Source organism: Azolla caroliniana, unplaced genomic scaffold (assembly GCF_043228905.1).
Source record: "Azolla caroliniana isolate FFs.n. ecotype wild unplaced genomic scaffold, voAzoCaro1.0.p SCAF_12, whole genome shotgun sequence".
Classification (NCBI taxonomy): Eukaryota; Viridiplantae; Streptophyta; class Polypodiopsida; order Salviniales; family Salviniaceae; genus Azolla; species Azolla caroliniana.
Genome location: NW_028230447.1, coordinates 17,820,309 through 17,842,665, shown reverse-complemented (window position 1 = coordinate 17,842,665; position 22,357 = coordinate 17,820,309). Strand labels below are relative to the sequence as shown.

The 22,357-nt window shown below is 37.1% G+C and overlaps 2 protein-coding genes and 2 non-coding genes across 5 annotated transcripts; 1 reads left to right on the top strand and 3 right to left on the bottom strand.

Annotated features, from left to right (window-relative positions):
- Positions 1-2,739: 2,739 nt before the first annotated feature.
- On the bottom strand, positions 2,740-2,812 carry TRNAK-CUU (transfer RNA lysine (anticodon CUU)). The gene has a single exon. It is a non-coding gene; the product is annotated as a tRNA-Lys (tRNA).
- Positions 2,813-10,221: 7,409 nt separating this feature from the next.
- LOC147857315 (uncharacterized) lies at positions 10,222-13,163 on the top strand. The gene is made up of 3 exons (XM_087328489.1): positions 10,222-10,650; positions 11,708-12,049; positions 12,565-13,163. Exons 1-3 carry the CDS (start codon positions 10,276-10,278, stop codon positions 13,063-13,065), a joined length of 1,218 nt encoding a protein of 405 aa, XP_087184615.1. The 5' UTR covers positions 10,222-10,275; the 3' UTR covers positions 13,066-13,163.
- Positions 13,164-14,114: 951 nt separating this feature from the next.
- On the bottom strand, positions 14,115-14,187 carry TRNAK-CUU (transfer RNA lysine (anticodon CUU)). Its single transcript has one exon. It is a non-coding gene; the product is annotated as a tRNA-Lys (tRNA).
- A 2,312-nt stretch (positions 14,188-16,499) lies between these two features.
- LOC147857313 (receptor-like serine/threonine-protein kinase ALE2) lies at positions 16,500-22,072 on the bottom strand. Of its 2 annotated transcripts, none has more exons than XM_087328093.1 (8): positions 21,652-22,072; positions 20,221-20,697; positions 19,716-19,820; positions 19,153-19,530; positions 18,746-19,027; positions 18,187-18,570; positions 17,846-18,089; positions 16,500-17,702 (listed from the first exon to the last, which is right to left on the bottom strand). In XM_087328093.1, the coding sequence occupies exons 1-8, from the start codon at positions 21,734-21,736 to the stop codon at positions 16,940-16,942; spliced, it is 2,718 nt and encodes a 905-aa protein (XP_087184219.1). In that variant the 5' UTR covers positions 21,737-22,072; the 3' UTR covers positions 16,500-16,939. The 2 variants fall into 2 exon arrangements, with proteins under 2 accessions (XP_087184219.1, XP_087184220.1); XM_087328094.1 differs by having other exon boundaries at positions 19,153-19,524; positions 21,652-22,070.
- Positions 22,073-22,357: the final 285 nt, after the last annotated feature.

Here is a 22,357-nt window from a genome sequence, read left to right as displayed (position 1 = left end):
CTTTAAAACATATTTTCTCACCCCAACTTGTGAAGACATTCTACATATTCCAATTGAATCAAAGCCCCCAATACCTCAACAACTCAAAAATAATTAGGAAACAAGGCATACCTCTATTTGTTCTCCATATGTGCAAAACCCCAATTGAATGAAGATAGTTTTGCTCTAGTCAAATACATCCACACAAAATTCATACACCTCCAAAGCATTCTAGCCATTAGGCATGAAAGAAATTGATGCGTACTACGTTCATGAACAAGATAAACACATTCTTCTAACAATGTTTCTTTTGTTTTATGCATCCCCGAAGGTAAAGCTCCAACCATTACTCTCCGTTTATGTGGAGACAACCCAAGTTCGATCCTCGGCCTTGGTGGTTTGCACTATGTCATCAAAGTCATAAGAGTGAGAGAACCTTCCATGTTCTAGGCCTTGTGTCATGCCCTTAGAAATGTGCACTCTTAATTAAGGTTTGTTTTGTAATTATTAGACTAAACAACATATACAATTCATTGTGTGTACATTCTTAATTTAGTTATGGAAGATGCAATCAATAGATTGCATGGTTTTGAGTCCATTTCTATTCTTTATTCCACCATTCTTGCCTTTTTATAGGTCTTTAAACCCTCTATATCACCAAGGACACACTCTACTTTGCATGCTAGTACTTGTGCTCTCTTTACTGATGCTTGCTCATGTCGGTGTTGTCACTATTGGCTCCTTTATCACTTCACTTATGTGTATATCCATCAATTTAATTCCCATGCTTTTTTTCTTTTCTTTGCTTTCATGGTTGCTAGTTTAAGGAGATCCTATCATTCAACCATGGCCACTGGGGCCATGAACCTCTAGCTTTATGTATTTCCATCTACAAAAGACATTGGCTCCATGAAAGTGATAATGGAAAGTGGAAGAGTTTCATGGGTGTGTGTGTGTGTACTTGTGGGACAATAGTTAAATTGGTTGCATCCAATATGTTGAAGAAAGTAGTTAGATGCCCTAAAAGAACATGTAACTTAAGGTGGTACAAAGCTAAAAACTATTTCACCCCAAGGGATTAAGCATAAATGTGTTGCCTATATCAACAAAGTGGATATATCAACCACCCTGATGGTTGTTCCCTCCTAGGGTACCAAACATAGAGGTAGGTGCTGAATTGTGAAGTGATTGGAGGGTGTCTTTGCTGAATGTGGGTTGTGTGAGGCTCATGTTGATGGGAGTCTGTCGAGTAATTATGTGACGAGGCTTTGTTGCTTCATTTATACATGATGTTTTCTTATAGCCATTGCAAAGTGGCTTGTAACATATGAGTTGTATATTATTCTATGTACTTTTTCTTAACTAATGGAAGTAGAATTTTTTGGAAAAATAAATAAATAAATAAATGTGTTGCCTATAACATGTTTCATCACAAGAGAAAATTGTAAGCAATGCTTACACATAATTTTTATACGTGAAGGTAAATTTTAAATGAGCGTAGATAGTCCATAGTCCATAAAGGTGCACTTTTTTCATGAGAAATCTTATATGTAAGAGGATTCACGATGTAAGAGTTTATATGGAATGATATACATAGAATGCTAGTAAAATTGAAACTTTTACGTTGTATTTAAGTACTTGTGTCAAAACCTAGTAGATTAATTTGAATCTTTGATTGCTTCATCGTAATGATTAAAACTCTTGCCAACATCAATTTGTGACATATTAGTCATGCTAACATCATCATGATCCTTGATTTGATTTGGTCTTATGATTCGTTACTTTCATATAATGTTTAATCACTTAATCCTAACATTTAACTACTTTGTTACACATTTGGGAAATATGAAACATGATTTGTTGTAGTGTGTATTTACTATCAGATCAAGTAAATGTGGATGTCGAAAGCTTCTTTCTTAACTTATGTATAAAAATAAACTAATGCTTGCACATTGTGCTCCTCTCTCTCATATAGGTCAATAATTGGCCTTTGAGAACAATAATAAAATGCATCAATTGACATCAACATCGACATGACCTGGTTGCCATGTTATACACATCAAACATGGGTTGCATGGTAAGAAAATCTATCTCTTGACATTGACACGACCTTGATGTCATTACACACATCAAGCACATGTTGAATGATAATAAAATCTATCCATCTCTTGACATCAACATAACCACGAACTTCAACATCAGCACGACCTTGATGACACATTAAACACATCAAAACAAGTTGGAGAGTGATAAAATCTATTTGTATCTAGAAATCAACATAAACGCAAACTTCAATATGAACTCGATGCCATGTTAAATGAATTGAACATCAGCATCAACATGAAGCACGAGATGGGTGCCATGCTAAACATCTCCCTAATGAGCGAGAAGTGAAATATAGAGAGAACGCCAAAACTTAAAAGGGTATACATTTAATGTTGATTAACAAGTCTTAAAATTAAAATGGAAAATATTGAACATATGTTAAAATGTTGATGGACAAGGTCAACAAGTAGTGAGCATGCCCATTGAAAGAGAAATGTAAGCCATGGGGCTCAATGCCATGTTAAGGAGATCGGGCATCAATATTGACATCAAACCGCAAAGTGTGGGGTGACATGTTAAATATCTCCAGAGTTAGGGTCCAAGGAGAAGTAATGCACATTAAACAAAAAAAGGCAAAGCTCAAGGGTATGTTAAATGTTGATCGACAAGCAAAACCTTTTAGGTGTAGGAATTTGAACACCCAAATGAGATAAACGCCGGCCATGGGGCTCGAACCCATGACCACAAGGTTAAGAGCCTTGCGCTCTACCAGCTGAGCTAGGCCGGCCAGTTGGTGCAATATCCATACAAGAAAATTTAATTCTAGCATTAATACTATATTTCCCAACCATTATCTAGTATCCTCTGTACATGGTCTCTATTGTCAAGTGGGTGAGTGGTCCAAATACCATATTGAAGTGCAAAAATATATCTTCAATGAAGTAAAAAAAAAAGTCACCTAAAAACAAAATATCTCATCTTTTCACAAGGTAATTCAAATGGAGTATGTAAAAAAGTCTTTACAACCCACCACATCACACGCCCCATCCTCAAGACATAAGTAGCAATAACTCCTCTTACGACTAGACGATGAGAATAAAGGTCATATGTCAGGTAAATGTGTAGGGAATCAGGAAATGTCCAACCACTCGCTTAGAGGACTAAATAACAAGGCATTACATGGTAAACCCCAATACGAAAAGTCTTTTGCCTTTATACGTTGATACAATAGTTCCACCAAAAAAGTCTCCTTAGGCTTGCCATGTTAGTGCATTGAAATTTTGGACTTTTAACTATATGGACATAGAGGTGTGCTTGTAAATCTTGAGCTTTTCAACATTACTGAACAATAAGTTTGATGTTGCATTCATTATCGGAAGTCTGCGAGAATTCACTTTAACACCATGCACACTATCAATTTGCTCCAAGAAACATGTCTTTAAGACATTGACATTGTCAGATTTCCACTATACAAAGATTGAAAACCATAAAATTGTGCTTGAAAAGGTAATGTTGGCAAACTATTTGAGCTAATGGCAACACGATGCCTTTTGTGACCCAACAATAAAATCATATTTTCTTCTCCAATTGTTTGTTGTCACATATTGCATTCATTCGATTGGCGGATGAGTGTGAATCCAACATCAAAATCCTAAATTTACCTTCTTGTTTTATTATTATTTTTATCTACTAACATTTTGTTAATGTTATGGTTTTAGAAGATATCATAGGCAAAACCTTATTGGCTACAAGAATGTGAAACTTGTCATTTCTCTTTCAAGGACTACAAGGTGAAGAAATATCAACATAGCCAATTTACTCTCGAATCATGACATGTCGAGCTCAAACCCAAGTATGTAATAATAGTTTTCGGCATGATACACACGAGTGCAGGCACACACACACACACACATGTTGTCCTTTTCAAAAGTAGGGATAATATTCTCGTAGTCATGATCTTAAAAGTACAAAAAAAGTAGATGACAGATCAAGGGATTTCTATTTTTATGAGGTTAAAAGTATTAGATCGAATTTTTGGCTTTTCCCAATATCTAAAAGAAAACTTATTAAACAATTGGACTTTTACCCAAATACCCCTAAGATTTCCTACAAAACCCCAAAAGTATTATCTTATGAACAACGATAAGTGTAAGTGTAAGGCTCATATCATCATGTTGTGGGTTCAAACATTGCGCAATGAGTAATAATGTTATGTTGGCATTAACTGAAATTTACCATAAATACCCCTCGTATGTGGCACTACAATCAATCATATTTGTAGTAAAAAGACAAAGGGATACTTTTCTTAAACCTCGAACCTAATTTAAAAGGGAAAAGGTAAGGTGAATTGTTGAAACTATTAAAGTGAGACAATTGGGAACCTAGTTAAATTAAACCAATCAATTTGTTTGATCTAGGACACAATTGGTGTTGCACCATATATGAGTGGTTATATATGTTATTTTCTAACATGATCATAATTGTCCTAATGTTATGCTTGATAACATTTTTCTCCTGAAATTTTATCATCAAACTCACTCAAAGATTACGTGAGGGCTTTTGCTATTTGAGATGTTGGTTAATGCATGGGTATGGTGGTGGTGTTTTCATGTATGAGTTCTTTGTAGCCTTTGGGCATCTTTCCATTAATACCAAGGTGAATCTTCAAAAGAAAAGGAAAAAAAACTCACTCAAAGATTATGATGATGTTATAAGTTTCTTTTTCTTTCTTTTTTCCAAAAAAGATGTTATAAGTTTCATAACAAGCCAGGCAAAGAAGTAGATTGATACTAATTACCATGAGTGTCAACATTTAAAAGGGTAATTATTGTATGAAGGAAATATCATACCAATCACAATTCCTTGTTCATGTGAGGAAAGATTAGCAAGAGTATAGGAGATAAAGATACAAAAAAACTATAAATTATTTTTAAGTATATTGATGAAGCCGAGAAATTATCACATCATTTAAGGATAGAAATAATCACAGAATTGAGGTTCAGAATAACAATTACTTAGATAGAAGTCAGTAGAGTTGAGGGACAAACATTTGTAAATGATAGAAGTCATTAGATAGAACAAATGAATAAATTGTGGAATTTGTTTTAGGACATGTGAGAAGCAATAATCTAATAAATAATGGAAATCGTTCATTTTTTTCTCATTGAAGAAACTAATTGTGATGTCTAGTAGTATTACGTTCTAGGAATTACCCAAAAAGTGTATATGATTCATATGGGTTGTGTCCACTCTACTACAATCTAAATATCAAATTGCTTGAAATAGAAAATTCGGTCAGAATACATTCAAGCTTCATACATGTTGACGAGGATTTCCACTTAGTCTAACAAATGAGGATAAATGGTTATTGTGGAGCCTTTGAAAGATCTAGTTATATTCTATGTTTTCCCTTAGTTGAGACACGAGTTTTGAAATGTAACATATATCAACAAATTTATATATGCGCTTCATGTGGGTTCTACTGACACGATTAGAATCAAAATATCATGTGTGGTCTCAAAAAAGGAGAACTGGTAAATTTTGGGGTTGTCCTCAAACATATTTTATGGGGACTTTCCACAAAAGTTTCCATGAGATGGAGATGTGAATTGTCTAGGATAGTTTCTTTGGAAATGTCGAAGTGAATATGACTTCCAAAAGACATCATGTGGCTCCAAGAGAATGGCTGCTTCTTGTGGGCTATAACTTGTATTCACATTATTAGAATCTAAATAACATATTATTTGAAATCGCAACATAGGTAAGATTTGACGGTGATCCTCAAACACTAATGACTTTCAATTAGTTTTCCATGGAATGATACTTTCTTATCATGGGGGCCGTTCAAACATCTAGTTATCTTTTGTATTGTTTTGAACTTGAACATGGGATGTCTTCTTGATGTAGCTTATCTTTTACATTTCTAGAATCTAAAATTTCATATTAGTTGAAACAGGGAGGAATTCAAAATGAGGAATTAATTTTAAACACTTAGATGAGTTCCCCTAGGTCTCCATGTAAGTTGATGTTGTGGCCCCTTCGAATCATGCAACTATTTTATCTTGTATTTTTTCGAACATGGCATTAACTTTCCTTTTCTTTTTTCTAAAAACAAAACTCCTTCAATTAGTAATAAAATTTTACAGTTGTGAATGGCATATGCAAACCCCATAAAGGATTTGGTAGTTCCATCTTGTGTGTAGGACCACTGACTCAAGAAAGGGAGAGGAAGACCATTGTTGGATGAAGGTTAATCGTTGTCTTTCAACTCCATTGGATCCGCACATGATGTCATTGTATTAGCTCTTTAGCATGGCTACAACTTCACTCCATATCTCTTGCAATAACGTTGTTAGGTTCACGGTTTGATTGGAGAAGACCCGCCAACATTCCAGAGAGTCCATAGTGTTATTGGGCTGACCAATTCCAACACGACTTGATCTTTGGCATTGATGGGGGGGTTGAGTAAACATTGTCTGTGGTGGAAAACGAGATTTCTTGTCCCTTTATCACCGACGTCATCCCCTCCTCTTGATGTTCATATATGTGAATTGGGGCCTATCTTGGTAACCAACATACATTCCCCCACTTTAATGTGCCTTATGTATTTATTAGTTAAGCCTAATTTTAAATGCATACACGCACGACAACACTTGTTTCATTTGTTTGCTTGTGTTTGTTTGTTTGTGTGTGTGTGTGTGTGTGTGTGTGTGTGTGTGTGTGTGTGTGTGTGTGTGTGTGTGTGAGTGTGCATGTCTATGTGAAATGAGGCAATGATTCTGTAGAAATTGTAGTCAGATTGCATGCGTATGTAACTCGAATTGCAATAAAAGGACCCACACAATGTGAAATTTTCTTAATTATGTTTTTGAGGTGCACTACACTCTTGTTAACAAAACAATGAATTGAACTGGTGGGAACATGTTATTTGCTCAAAACATGCATGATTACGTTGGATGGAAAAGAATCATCCAACAATTTTATCCAATGATTCAATCTCATCATGTAAAGGCAAGTCAATCGTGCTTTCCATATCCTTGGAAACGATATATAGATATGCTCCCGAGAAATCAACAAGATAATCTTCTTTTCTTTTACTCCTAGAAAGTGCATGTGGGTGCTTTCAGCATGGCAATCATCATAACCTCACTAAAAAGTATGTAATTTCCAAGTGTGAATAAACATCTCGAATTTTTGGGTGGACACTTCATGTCTGTAAACTTGCTTGAATATTGAACTATACATTCTCACATATATGGACTTGTTCATTGTTGGCCAATTGGCTTACGAACAATGTGGTAGCTGACAAATGTTTAGGGACAAAGAGTTGAGACTGTAAGGGGCATGTGGCATTGGGAAAACAAAAAGGAAGGAGTCAAGTCATTTCTAAATATTCTAATGTGAACCTGAAAAAGGGAAAGTAGGCCAATAAGACTAGTAAAAAACTCAAAGTTCAAGATATTGGGTGGCATGGAAGTCATGAAGCCCATGTGAATGAAACCTCCAAAAGCATAAAGTTATAGTAGTCACACTAGAGCATGTGTGAAAAGTTGATAAAATGATATGGTATACTAGGTTAGATATAGTAGAGTGTTGGTTATGATAGTGACGATTGAGGTTTGAACTTGCACTTGCACTTGGATAGGTAACTTTCATAGATTCAACTTTAATCCGAGAAAGTTTATGAAAGTGCAACTAGATAATTAATTCTTAGTACATAACGTCATTGAGATTATCGATACACCCAAGTTATTCAAATGGGCAAATTGTTATCCTTGAATATGGAAATCCATTTCTTTAATAGACTTATCTTACCTTAAACAACCATAACCACCATGAGTGTCGAACATCTGATAAAGAATTGTCGGAATGTCAATTGTAATTTGTATTTTAGGATAGGTGGAAATTATCTTCTTCTTTTTACCGTTGTGCCTTTCACATAGGTAGATATTTATTTGGATTTCTTGCATTTACATTTATGTTCCTCGTTTTCTTTGATCTTGCTTTATTTCGTGACATACCTTAAAGTCATGACTCATAACATCTAATAGCTCGAGAGTCCACACCAACATTCTGAAGCTTTATCCATCCATAAAAATGTCTAGTGCCTTTACCCGAGAAGTTTACACATGAGCCTATGCGTTTGTTCCTTTCTAAGACCAGTTGCGTCGGGTATCTAACCTCTTAGTGGTCATTTTCATTAGGTGGCGGGAATCCCCATGTAAAAAGGCTCCAAGACTATTGAATTCATCTATACGAAGTTTTCCCTCTTTGACCTTTCGAAGCTAATAAAAAGAAAAAGAAAACAATTTGTAAAGCGTCCATCCCAAAGAAAAGGAGGTATATGGTATTTAGGTTTCCCATAAACTTATATATATGGGGCTAAAAAGCAAAGTTGAAGATATGGCATTGTTATTCTATAGGCTCACACCTTGGGCACAAGCAACACAACATTTGTCTAACACTCATTGTGAACTAAAAATGTTGCTAGAAGAATTGAGCAACTCCACCTACCATAGAAACAATGCAATTAAAATAGAGCTATCAATGTACATAGAAATCTTTTTTATATGTCTAATCTTTGTAAAATTTGAGATTGATACTTTGAATGTTGTGATGCAAATATATAAAGTCTAACGTTGTTTTTCTTCAAATATAGTAAGTGTAAGCAACTTGCTAGAGTACATACTTCCTTCCTAGGTGATTGTGCTTAACAACCCCCTTAACTTGGTAAATTTCACTTTTACACATGGCCAAATATTGTGCAATAGAAAAGATTAAATGTGGAGCGATGTAATCTTGGAAACAAATGTGAGATTACGTGTAATGACGTTAATATTGTTCCTATAATATCTTATACCATTATATAAATTGAATCCAAAATATCGTTGGATTAGAAATGCATATCAAATACCGACTACCTTCATGACATAAGGTTGAGAAAGCTTCTCAAGTTTTCGTCAAGAAGCATTGATGGCTTAATATTGATTGTAACTTGGATCGATTTAATGGTGTTGCTATCTCGATGACATAAGATTGTAAACATGATAGATAATTTGTTGAAGCACGTGTTGATGACATGCGATTAATTATTCAAGACTTTCTCCATTGTGTTAGTTCCTTCGTAACATAAGACAAAATGCCTCGAGGCCTAACTAAATTAGTTGCCATTCGATGATGACATAAGATCAATTATAATCAAATCCATCTCCATCATACTCGTACCCCTACTTGTACCACGAAGGTTTGGGCAAGCAAAGATATCTTCGATATGGTGGCGCTGAGCTCAAGGATTCCGCAGGGACGAAACTAAGAAGGTCTACTCTACTAGGTGTTGTTATGGTGTGGCGACAAATTGGAGTTGGATGGTACAAGGTATACATGGGACCCGACACCGAATCATGGGGGACACTATTTCTATGAGTGTCACTCTAGTGGAGGGAGAGCTTCGATGCCACTATGCAAGGGTTCGAACCGCGGAACATGCAAATGATAAGATAAGAGAGAAAGATAAAGGAAGACATTTCTCTCTCTCATATATGTATGTATATATATCTTTTGTGTATGTATTGTATATGTGTATACATATATATATATATATCTTTTGCATATGTATATACATTAACTTATACATATATGTATGTGTATATTGTATATATCTCTTTTGTATACATATGTATGGATGTGTGTGTGTGTGTGTATATATATCTTTTGTATATTTGTAAAATTGTATATATGTATATATGTATATATCATGGTATGCATACAAGTTTTGTCAGCTTTTTCTGATCATAAATTTGGTCTCATGTCTGTGTCACTCTCTCTCTTTCTCTCTCTCTCCTTTTTGCCAGCAGTCCAGCATTAGTGGGGAGATATACCATAACTTTTCTTCTCCTCCCCCTCCTACTTCTTCCTCTCCCTCTTCTTCTTCTTTTTCTTCTTAATGAAGCCCACCTTATATAATGTCTTCCAATTCTCCATGGAAGAACAGAGGAATATTTTGGTAGCTTTTACCTCAATGTCATTGAATAAGAATGAAGAATAAGAATGCATATGTTGTGTGAAGCAGAGAGAAAGAGAGAGAGAGAGAGAGGAGAGGATGAAGATGAAGATGAAGATGAAGATGAAAACAGAGCAAGTGAGTAATGCACTCACATACATGTAAGGCTAGTAATCACAACATAAAGATACACATACATACATGCATAGACATAGTAGACAGATATAGATACTCTGGCTTTTGGTGCAATAATGATAATATCCAAGAGGAGGAGTTCATTTTGTGCAATAAACCCAATTGGGGGAGAATTGATCTTAGGACCTGTATCAGAAGGACCCACACCTGAGTCATACCATGATGTAAACAAGCACTCCTACCAGAAGAAGAAGAAGAAGATGATGAAGAAGAAGATGAAGAACAAGAACAAAGAGATGGAAGAGAAGGAGAGGCCTTGGGAGAACATGGTGCTGTGGGTGAAAGGGCATGTTGAGAGAAGCTTGGTTTCACATTACAAGAGGTCTTCAGACCCACAGCTCCTTCTTAGTGTCCTTGGATGTCCCCTCGCACCTTTAGCTGCATCTCTTCATGGCCTTCCTCATCATCCTCCCACCAAAACCTCTCCCATGGTAACTTTCTTCTTTTATCCCCCCCCCCCAATCCTCTTCATGTTATCCAAATGTATGTATGTATGTGTAGATTAATGTGTGTAATGTGTATGTGTATGTATGTGTAGATTAATATGTGTGTGTGTGTGTGTGTGTGTGTATGTGTATGTATGTATGTATGTGTAGATTAATGTGTGTAATGTGTATGTGTATGTATGTGTAGATTAATATGTGTGTGTGTGTGTGTATGTGTATGTATGTATGTATGTATGTATGTATGTATGTGTAGATTAATGTGTGGGTGTGTATGTATGTGTAGATCAATGTGTGGGTGTGTATGTATGTGTAGATCAATGTGTGTGTGTGTATGTATATGTACTATATGTAGATTAATGTGTGTATGCGTGTGTATGTATCAGTATGTGTGTGTGTGTGTGTGTGTGTGTGTATGTATCAGTATGTATGTATGTATGTATGTGTAGATCAATGTGTGTGTGTGTATGTATGTATGTATGTATGTATGTATGTATGTATGTATGTATGTACGTGTAGATTAATGTGTGTGTGTGTGTGTGTGTATGTATGTATGTGTGGATTAATGTGTGTGTGTGTGTATGTATAGATGAATGTGTGTATGTATGTATGTATTTATGTATGTGTGGATGTATGTATGTATAGATGATTGTGTGTATGTATGGGTTTATGTATGTATGTATAGATGAATTTGTGTATGTATGGGTGTATGCATGTATAGATGAACGTGTGTACTATGTAGTATGGGTATATATGTATACAGTATAAGTATGTGTGGATGTATGTATGTATAGATGAATGTGTGTATGTATGGTACGGTATGATATGCATGATATGTATGATATGTATGTATGTATGGTACGGTACGGTACGGTATGTATGTATGGTATATGTATATGTATATGTGGATGTATGTATGGTACGGTACGGTATGGTATGTATGTATGGTATATGTATATGTATATGTGGATGTATGTATGTATAGATGAATGTGTGGATGTATGTAACATAATGTGGTGTGATCTTTGGATTTGGATTCATGTAGGAAACATCATGTGCCCAATACATCATCCACCAGTATCTCGCGGCCTCGGGGGGGCTCCACCTCTTACGCGCGATTCGAACATCTTACACGCGTGGCAAAGTGAGGATGCTCACGACCGAATTCGAGACGGCCACCCGGATCGCCAAGCATCCCATTAAGGCGGCCGAGAATGGATGGTTTGTGCTATGGCAAATGATGCCCGACAAATGGCACCTCGAGCTCGAGATCGAGGGGAGTTCGGTTCAAGCCGGAAGCAATGGCAAGGTTGTGTGGAGATACACACCATGGTTGGGTGCCCATGCCACCCATGGGCCTGTCCGGCCATTACGTCGAGCCATCCAGGTTTGCAAACTAGTCATTCAATCAATTTTGTAGTCGGTTTTTTGTATTATGTATGAGTATTCTTGTGTTATGTTTGGACCCAGGAGTACTTGGGTAGTTTTTGACACATTAAGGGTCAAAAACTACCCAAGTACTTTTTTGAAGGCGTGGGGGGGGTATTTAGGGTACATATCCAAAAAGTTAGGGTTATTTCTTTTGGGGTTCTCTCCCATTCTTTTAATGTTATGCATTCTAGATCAACAGTGCCACCTAATGATGTTGAATAACATGTATGAGTATTCTTGTGTATGTTTGGAACTCGAGAATTCTTGGGTAGTGTTTAACACATCAAGGGTATTTCGGTAATTTTTGAAGATGTCGGGGGGGTATTTCTTTTGGGGTACATATCCGAAAAGTTAGGGTATTTCTTTTGGGGTTCTCTCCCATTCTTTTAATGTCATGCATTCTAGATCAACAATGCCACCTAATGATGTTGAATAACATGCTTCTTTTTCGGTATTTTGTCTTGATATCAGGGACTAGACCCCATAGCTACCGCGAACATGTTCATCCATGCCCAATGTACTGGCGAGAAAAAGATCGGCGATGAAGATTGCTTCGTACTCAAACTATCAATCGATCCAGCAACACCCGGCACAAGAAATGACGGGCCAGCCGAGATCATAAGGCATGTATTATACGGATACTTTAGTCAGAAGACCGGACTTCTTGTTTTCATCGAGGACACACATTTAACACGAATCCAATCGACTGGTGCAGAAGCAGTCTATTGGGAGACCACAATTGCCTCGTATGTACAAGACTACAAGAAAATCGATGGTGTCAACATTGCACACTCGGGGCACTCGATCGTCACACTTTACAAATTTGGCGAAGAGCCCATGAGCCACACGAAGACAAAGATGGAGGAAATGTGGAGCATAGAGGAAGTTGCATTCAATGTGGAGGGCCTTTCCATGGACTACTTTTTACCCCCATCCGAAGTTGGGAAAGAGATCTCGATCCTAGACCAATGAAGTACTACTAGTTGTTATTGTCACAAAACAAGAACATGTAAATGGGTTATTTCTTTATTTGTAGAAATATATCAAACAATGAAAAGCTTGGAAAGTAACATACATATTAGGGGCATACTTTCCCCATCATATACACAAACCATATACAAAACTCAGACAACTATGGCTTTGCATTTTTATTTTTATTTTTATTTTTATGCTAAAAATTCCAAGGAATGTTTAGGTGGGGTTTAGGCAAGTTTTTTTCTATATGTAGAGTTGATTTGCTAGCATTTAAGGAACCCAAAAGAGTTTGGTTTAAGTACATCTTCTAGCAAGTGTTCTCCTTAGTTAACATACAACATTTCCTCATCTTAGTGAAGCTTTCTTTGCTAGATAGCTTTTGTAATTGTTTATTAAGCCAAGTATTTTACCTTACCAAAATTTGAAGGGCTATCAACATTTCTTTTGAAAAATAAAAAAGCATAAGAAGAGCTTGATACTTCGTACCAAAGTCCTGTCTTTGCATGCCATGTTGTGTTACGAGGAAAACAATTATACAGGGGCTGAATTCTCTCTTTGAATGTGAAAGAAAAGTGAAAAGCAAACACATAAAAAGGATGGATGTCAAAAATAGCACCATATTGTGTTGAAAAGATAAAAAAAGGCAATCACGATAGCAAGCGTTGGCTCTAAATAGTGAGTATATATGAGTTACCTCATTGAGTTATACGAAGAGGCCTCAAAATTCCCCTTGGTTTGGCCAATAAATGGATACATGGACAAGTAGATCCCCATACTTTGGAGATAAAACAACGTTGGCCCGAGAACATATTTGTGTTATAAACAAATGGCATATGAGGCCACAATGGCCTTGTAAGTTGTAAGTAGAAACTCTCCTTCTAGGGGTTACAATATAATGTAAAGTTGGAGAGAGCAGTAAAGGATTGATTGACTTACTTGGGGCTCTATGGTTAAAAGATTTGTCAAAGAAATTTCCTTATGGTTGAAGATTTGTCAAAGAAATTGCCTTATGATTAAAGACTTAAAGAGCTTTTATTTCGAGAAAACGCCGGCCATGGGGCTCGAACCCATGACCACAAGGTTAAGAGCCTTGCGCTCTACCAACTGAGCTAGGCCGGCTTATTGTTATACTTAATTCATTATATATATATATATATATTATAATTCCCGCCTTACTTATCTCTTGCTTCAAATGTAGCTCTCTATAATGTAAGTTGCAATTTCTGAAACAAAATTTCGACCGTGTAATTCAGTCACATTTAATTAGGGTGGTTCTAACTATTTCATTGTCCGGATAGACCGATCGAATGCACTTTCTAGCTTGTTAGAACTTCATTAATGACACATTAGGTTTGTTAAATAAGATATGATGCTTGCTTACTCCATGGATGCTCAAATCTTTCGGGCATTCTCTATTGTGGTAAATCCATAGAATGGCATATTACCTTCCGCGGTTTTCATCAAATTATTAGAGAGTCATGTACTCCTTTGTTGATATATACCATGTCACATGCAATGAGAGTCACGAGTAAGGATATAACACAATTCTTAAGTCACATTCATGAGATGTCATTACCAAGCATATGTTTTATTAGATAATCATACACTTGTCAGTGATTTTCTTTAAGCTAATGCAATCAACGTGTCTTGAATTCTAAACATGCAAGCTAATGGCGATGAATCTTGATCAATCAAATGGTAAGAAAACACAATGGACAGAATCACATAATTGCAATTGTATTTGGAGTCGTGATCCCCACCTGCTAGAGCAAAAAGAGTTAAACAAAGCATCAAATGTTGCAGCTCAGTGTGATGCAACATCACCACTGTATGTACATAAGAAATTAGAGTTACAAGCTGAATATGTGCATCATGTATAAACAATGCTGATGCCTCTAACAACAAGAATGGTAATGAAACAAGAGCCTAAAAAAGCTTGTGCATGGATTTGATTCATATGTTGCCATAGGCAATTTTCTCATTAATATGTATGCAGCATGTAGAAAGTTGGAAGAGTCTCACCGAATGTTCAATATACTGCCATTTCATGACGGGGTTTCATGGACGTCTCTCTACATGGTATGCACACAGTAGCAAGGCATTCATTGCCTGAAAGAGATGGAACAACAGGGATTAATTCCAGTTGATGCTGCATTTACTAGTATTTTGTCAGCTTGCAATCATGCAGAAAACATTGAAGAAGGGTATGATTGTATTGAGCATTATAATTGCATGGTATAACTACTTGGGCAATCTGGTTGTCTTAAAGAGGCTGAGTTGATGCTTCGAACAATGACAATTGCAGCAGATGTGTGTATTTGGTTGACCTTATTGATAGCATGTAGATGCTTTGGTAATATAAATATGGGGAAATTGAGCTTGAATGAAGCTATCAAATTGGATCCTGATACAATAGCAGGATATGCACTGATGTCAAGCATGTAGTATGCTAAAAGTCACAGATTGGAGGCTATATATCTCCCAATCATCTCTCATTTTGGTAAAATAAGTGGGCTCAACAGTTTTGGTCTTACGTGTTGTAATGATGTGATCTGTGGACCCATATTGGCAATATGGGCAATTTTAAATGGAGAAAGATCCATGGCTAGCCATTGTTGTACACAAGAGGGGCTTGGGAAGGGTAGTCGCTTCCTTTCCGTCCTTTTTTGTATTCTGTAAGTTTATATGCCTTTTTAAAACTAATGGAAGGATATGTTGTTTAGAAGAAAAAAAACAAGAGCCTAAAAGAAGACACAATATCAGTGTCAAGTGCATGATTTAGTAGATTATCATGTACTTTGAAATGTTGTCCATTGAGGTAGCACAATGTGTCCAGGGCTGTGATTCCAACATAATACATGGAATGCAGTCCTAATCATAACCAAAAAACAATCCAAACAAGGTATTCCATGTGAAATCACAAGTGGCACACAACATTGTCTTTGTATATCCATAAGAAATCAATGCAGCAGATCACTGGAATCAATGCTGTGTTTTATAGCTGTTTTTTTTCCCAACAGTTTTTACAAATGCTAGAATCAGTTCAGATATATTGGTGGAGATGAAACAATATTATGTACTATTTGTATACTGCCTCCGGGCTTTTTATTAATACCAATGGAGCATATGTTTTATGGTAAATCAGACATCCACATACATGTGTGATGTATATACATGCAATGATGATATTGTTGTGGTAAACTTTATTTTGATAGTCTTATCATTAGTTTTATAAAGCAATGAGGTGTCGAGCAATAGAATTTGTTACAAGAAAAGCAATCCAAGGTAGGACAATATAATTCATTACAAGAAAAGGCATTCAAGTTTTGGTGTGTAAAAAAGGAATTGTTGTTTCATAACAAACAAATGCTATGAATATAATGAATGGATTCAATGTATTGTACAAAAAAACATTCATCTTGAGATATATATGCATAAATCCTTGGTGAAGATTGAATTATCCGATTGATTTTACAAATTATCATTTTACAATTGGGCGTTTTTCTTCTTCTTCATAATCTATTGTCAGCAATGGAAAAAGGTTAAAAAAAGAGCCCCAAGTCTTGTCTTCTCTTCTATCCTTACAAATTACTTGACACAAGACAACGTTTTTCTGCACACCAAAATTGCTGAAAAGTATACCATTTTCTGCCTTAATAGTAATGCTTCAGTTCATTGTGCGCTCTTCTGTCCACATAATTGCACTCGATGGCAGAGTCAAACAAGAATGTTGTTTTTCCCTCCTATAAGATTGAAACATGAATGACATCTTTGAAAACCTCTGACTCTTGAGTATATCCATATCCACAACGAGACTCGTCATATGTATACCAACAATTCCACACAAAAGAATCCATTTTTTTAGCTTCTTTCATGACAAAATCTGTGAGAAATCCCTATCTCGAGATACAGTCGTCGTAGCATGTTCACTAACACTTCCCCTTTTGCTAGCATCTCTTACATTGTTTGCAGCTCGTTTACTTCGACTCGGTCTCAATGGCCCCGACATGCTATGACTCGTTAATAGTGATGAATCGCGGTCATTGAACCTTGGATTAGGAAATATTCCAGACATTGATAATGGCCTAGCAACATCAGATTCATCTGGCTGGCTGAGACCCGAATCATAGTCCACTGAGACGAAGGAATTCGTACTATCTGGAATGTATTGTGATGATCTCTTGTTGAGCCAATGTGGGGGGTGTTCGATACCCCCCCTTGTTTCACTATCGGCGTAGGATTCACCTCCTTGGCTAGCGTTGCTAGAGTGTCCATTAGTCCCATTTTGTGCAGCATCACACTCATTATAGACAAGTTTCAGTGCTTGTACAACTTCACCCATGAACGGACGATGCGAAACTTCAGGTTGAACACACATGGATGCTATGGCGGCAACTCGAGCAAGGTTGTCGGGAGGGAAGTTGTTTCCTAGAGAAGGGTCGACTAGTAGACCTAAGCCTTCTTTGCTTGTAAGGAGAGGTCTCGCCCAAGTCACAAGATTCTCTTGTCCCGGAGGTTGTGACATATCCACGGGTTTTCTCCCTGTTAGAAGCTCTAGTAGCACAACTCCATAGCTGTATACATCACTCTTCACCAGCAAATGTCCGGTCATTGCATACTCAGGAGCAACATATCTGTGTTAGCATATGAAAAAATATTCATTAGCAAGAAGATGTACTACATAGTGCTAGTTCTGGAATTGGGCCATAGTTATGGAAGTGGGCAACCAAATGAGCTTATGGAAGCTAGGAGAAAATTAAAACAATACTGCAGTTACCCGAATGTTCCCATGACTCTTGTAGAAAGATGTCCTCTGCCCTCATCTGGGGCAGCTTTTGCCAATCCAAAATCTGACACCTTTGGGTTGAAGTCATTCTCTAGCAAAATGTTGCTTGCCTTGAAATCGCGATGGATGACACGGGGATTTGAATCTTCGTGGAGATAAGCTAGCCCTCGGGCAGAACCAAGAGCTATTTTCATGCGAGCTTTCCAATCCAGAGGAGATGTCTCTTTATCCACACCTGAAAATAAATATAAATAAACAAGTTTGGACAATCTTCTTATACATACTTGTTTGAGAGAAAGTATATTTTAAATGCAGAACTGAATCTTACTTACCATGCAGATGAGATTCTACACTTCCATTAGGGATCAACTCATATACCAGACACCGGCTATGATCTTCTGTGCAGATACCAATAAGCTTCACTAAGTTGCGGTGATGGAGACGACTCAACATCTCCACTTCTGCAATGAATTCTTTGCCTCCTTCATCCCTTGTGAGCAATTTAACGGCCACTTTTAATCCATCATCCAAAATGCCATAATATACTCTCCCAAAACCACCCTCTCCTATCACATTCTCTGGTCTAAACTTGTCAGTAGCCCTTTCAATCTCTGCAAGTGAGAATGTTTTTGCTGTACTTGTATATGTTGCCATACTCGATGAAAATGACATTGAAGTTGAACTCCCAAGATCACTAGATAAAGCTGATCGTCCACCTATCCATTCAAACTTTCTCTCTGTACCACTCTCACACACATTCTCCTCTCCCTCTCTCTTTCATACACAAGTAACTTTGTCATTTATGTCATTTTGGGCTTTTCGCAGACATGAGTTTCACTTTATTTCCTTTCACACAAAGAAAAATAAGAGGTAATCAAATTAGGGTAATACCTGATCTTTTAGTCCTGGAAGATATCAGCCCAGCCTCAGGGGGAGGAATTTTGACATCTTCAGGGCGGCGACAAAATTTAAGAAGCAGAATCCAGAAACATCCAATGCATCCTACCAAACCTATAGCTGAGGTTAATGCAATCACAGCTATGATCCAAATATTCATCCTATGTCTTTGCTTGGGAACATTGACACCAATAGGATTCTGCTTTAAATTTCCATTTGATCCAGGTGCTCCTTGGGCACCAACCTCACTGTTACTAGGGGGTGAAGAAGGAAGACCTTTTAAGCACATTAATCAGAAAAAAGAAATAAGCTCCCGAATGCAAAGGGTTCCAAAGCACATATAGAGAAAAGAAACAGACCCCAGTATTTATCTTAATAGAGGTACCAAGTGAAGCAAGTACCTGGGTAATGGACATATATAACACTATAGTTGCCGAAAAGGCTCGAATTCAAGAGCAGTTCATGACTCCAGAACTTTTGAAAGATGAGAAGAGCAGTAAGATTGTCAAATGCTTGATCCAAAGGCACTAAATTAACATCTACAATAGATGTATCTGGATTTTGACTATCTGCATTCGCTCCTGAGATTTCAACTTGGTTTGGAGAGAGCACTGTAGCCTCGGCAATGTTGGTTGCAAGAACAGATATCAATGGGAAGAGAGAGTAGAGTGGCACGCTTAGGTCAATCTTGACTTCAATTGGCCGCACACATCCACATGGTGACATGAATGGTGTCTTCGTTAGTGGTGGTAAACACACAATCTCATCACAATCTGCCACTAAAACACACTCATCAGAACCTCACCTATTATTAAAATGACAGCCTACTATGCTTTTTTTTCATGTACTCAAAATCCATAGGCTTGCTACTAATAGATAAAAACTCAGAGAACTGTACTTAATTAAGATAATTACAGTATGGAGAGATTTTTTTGTTGATAGAGCACAAAGATAATTAATTTACCTTCTTTTGGTGGAGGTGGATATGATGTTATGGGCGGTGGTGGCGACAGCAGTGGTGGTGGTGTTGGTGGTGGTGGATGTGGTGGTGAAGCACCAACTGAAAACCCTGCATTGAGAACCATACATGGATTCAAAATTCCAAAAGACAAAACTATAAGGTTCATATCATACTCATACAGATAGCCAAGAAGTTTGTATAGAACATATGCACTTAATGTATGTAGCACGGTTGCCAATGTTATAAGAAGGGAACAAATAACTGTGGCACAAAATTGTTACCTATGTTATAGGAAGGGGAAAGAAAATACAAAATGTCACTGCTATCTACTCAACGAACAAGAAGAAAACAATGGCATACCATTTTCAGAGGTAAAAAATCTATGACATAAAGTTATTACTTATGTTAGGACGGGAAAGAGCAACTACGATGCAACATTGTTGTATACGTTAAGAAGAAAAACGAAAACTGTGACACAACATTTTCTCTTTTCTAGGAGATAGATAACCTGGGGCTGGAGTAGGAGTATTTGCATATCTGGACGGTGGAGGAGGTGGCAATCTTCTCAGAGCTGGAGGTGGAGGAGACCGATTATCCGATGGAGGAGGGGATAATGGTGATGGTGATTGCTTTGAGGGAGGAGGCGGTGAAAATCTCAATGGATGATGTGGTGGTGGTGGTGGCAGAGTGTGAATCACTTTAGATCTTGATGGTGATGCCACCGGATGATGGTGATGATGATGATGACTGTGATGCTTGCGATGACTTCTCGTGCTTGATGCTTTCGGTGCTGGGACTGATTGCATAACTTGAGATAGAGCTGAAGATTCTGTTATAGTCGGAGGTTGAACTATGTGTGGTACACATGGAGAAAGTGGAGAGAATCTTGAAACATGCTGATGTTTAGTAGCTTGAAGTAGTTGACTTTTTTCACTGGATTTCGTTACATTCTTGGCTATTTCTTTCAGAATATCATGTTTCTCATCTGAATAACAACATACAACTCAGATATGTAAGCTCCTTGTATTCACATAATGGCTACAATAAATACTGTCATGATCTTTCCATTGTAAAATGAACTTCATAGAGATGGCTTCACACACAGATTTGAACCAAGCTTCAATGGAATTTCATGTAATTTTTCAAAGAAAGCTGCACATGTTATCAACAATATCAAGTGGAGCTCCAGCTAATTGATTTTGCTTCTTTAGGATATACATTGTTAAAGTATGGTCTTCATTATAAAAATGCATATACTTTCAAGCTCCATATACATGAAGATAACTTCACGCTACGTTAACTAAGAATGGAACAAGTTTTTGTGTCATAAAACGTAAAGCACCATATTTCCATACCCATCGGGAAATTAGGTTCTCTTATTCACTAAAATATCAATCAAAAGTTGGAAACATTGATGATGGGAGGAAATTCTTGAAACAAATTATGAAGAATTCATTTACTAAACCCCTATGACATTGCAGCATTTTTTTGTGATTTCCAATTCCGTCATTTGTGAAAAGGAAACTAGACCAATTAGTAAAGCACTGTTCCCCGGCATTGATCGCCCTTTCAAAGAAAAAGGGGCAAAACTGAATATTGGTATGCCCCGTAAGACATGATTCTTCTTCACTAAAGAGGGAATGGGATGTAAAAACATGTCCAAGTTTGTCTTCTCTTTTCTGCAAAATTTACATGATTGGACTTCTTGTATCCCTCAATTGGTAATTTCTTTGCCAATAAGGCCATCATAAAATGTATACGGGTGATGATTTCATTTTTAAAATGGTGTCTTCTTCCTCCTTAACTTCCAAGAAGGTCATGAGTTCATATACATTTTCTTATAAACTAACAATGGCGTTAAACACAAACGTTTTTCAGCATCAAAAGAGAGAGACAGAGAGAGAACTTCTTAAAAAGACTGTATAGATAGACGACATACCTTGTGCAACAACTTGTGGGCTGTGTAAAAACACAAGGGAAAGGTATAATAAGAGCACAAAATGAAGCATCCTGAGAGTATTCATTCCTTTTTATGATAAAGGCTCTTCTGGGTACTTGTGTTGAAAGGACAGAGCAAAATGCAGATCTCCATTACTCCACCCTCTCCTTGTATTCCTACTAACAAATAGTTCTGATGATAATGATTGTTTAGATGAAGAGGATGAGGATGAGGATACAGGAACAGGAACAGGAACAGAGGATTTTAAACTTGGAGCCATAACTCTCTCTGTTCCTCCCCTGTTATTTCAATTCTTCATACTTTTTGCCAACTAAAACCATAAAAAAAAAACTATAATCTGTATGCGAACGCAAGGGCTCAATGTTTGTCGAAATGTATCCTTCTTCTTCTGGGTCGTCTTCTTCTACTTATGCACAGCCTGAATTCCTTTCTGTCTCTCTCTACTTCCTGGAACTCCTAGGTTTTCTTCTTCTTTTCCTTTTTTTCTCTGCTGAAACGAAGCAGCAGGTGTGAGAATACAGGGGGGGGGGGGGGGGGGGGGGGCGGAATCATCACTTCATGGTTGAAGCTCTGAGAACAACGATAATAATGTGTGTCACGAAGCATTTAGCTCCAGGAACCTGCAACAAAATTTGGGCATTTTTGAGCTTAGAACAGGGCAGAGGAACAGAGCATGAGAGAGAGA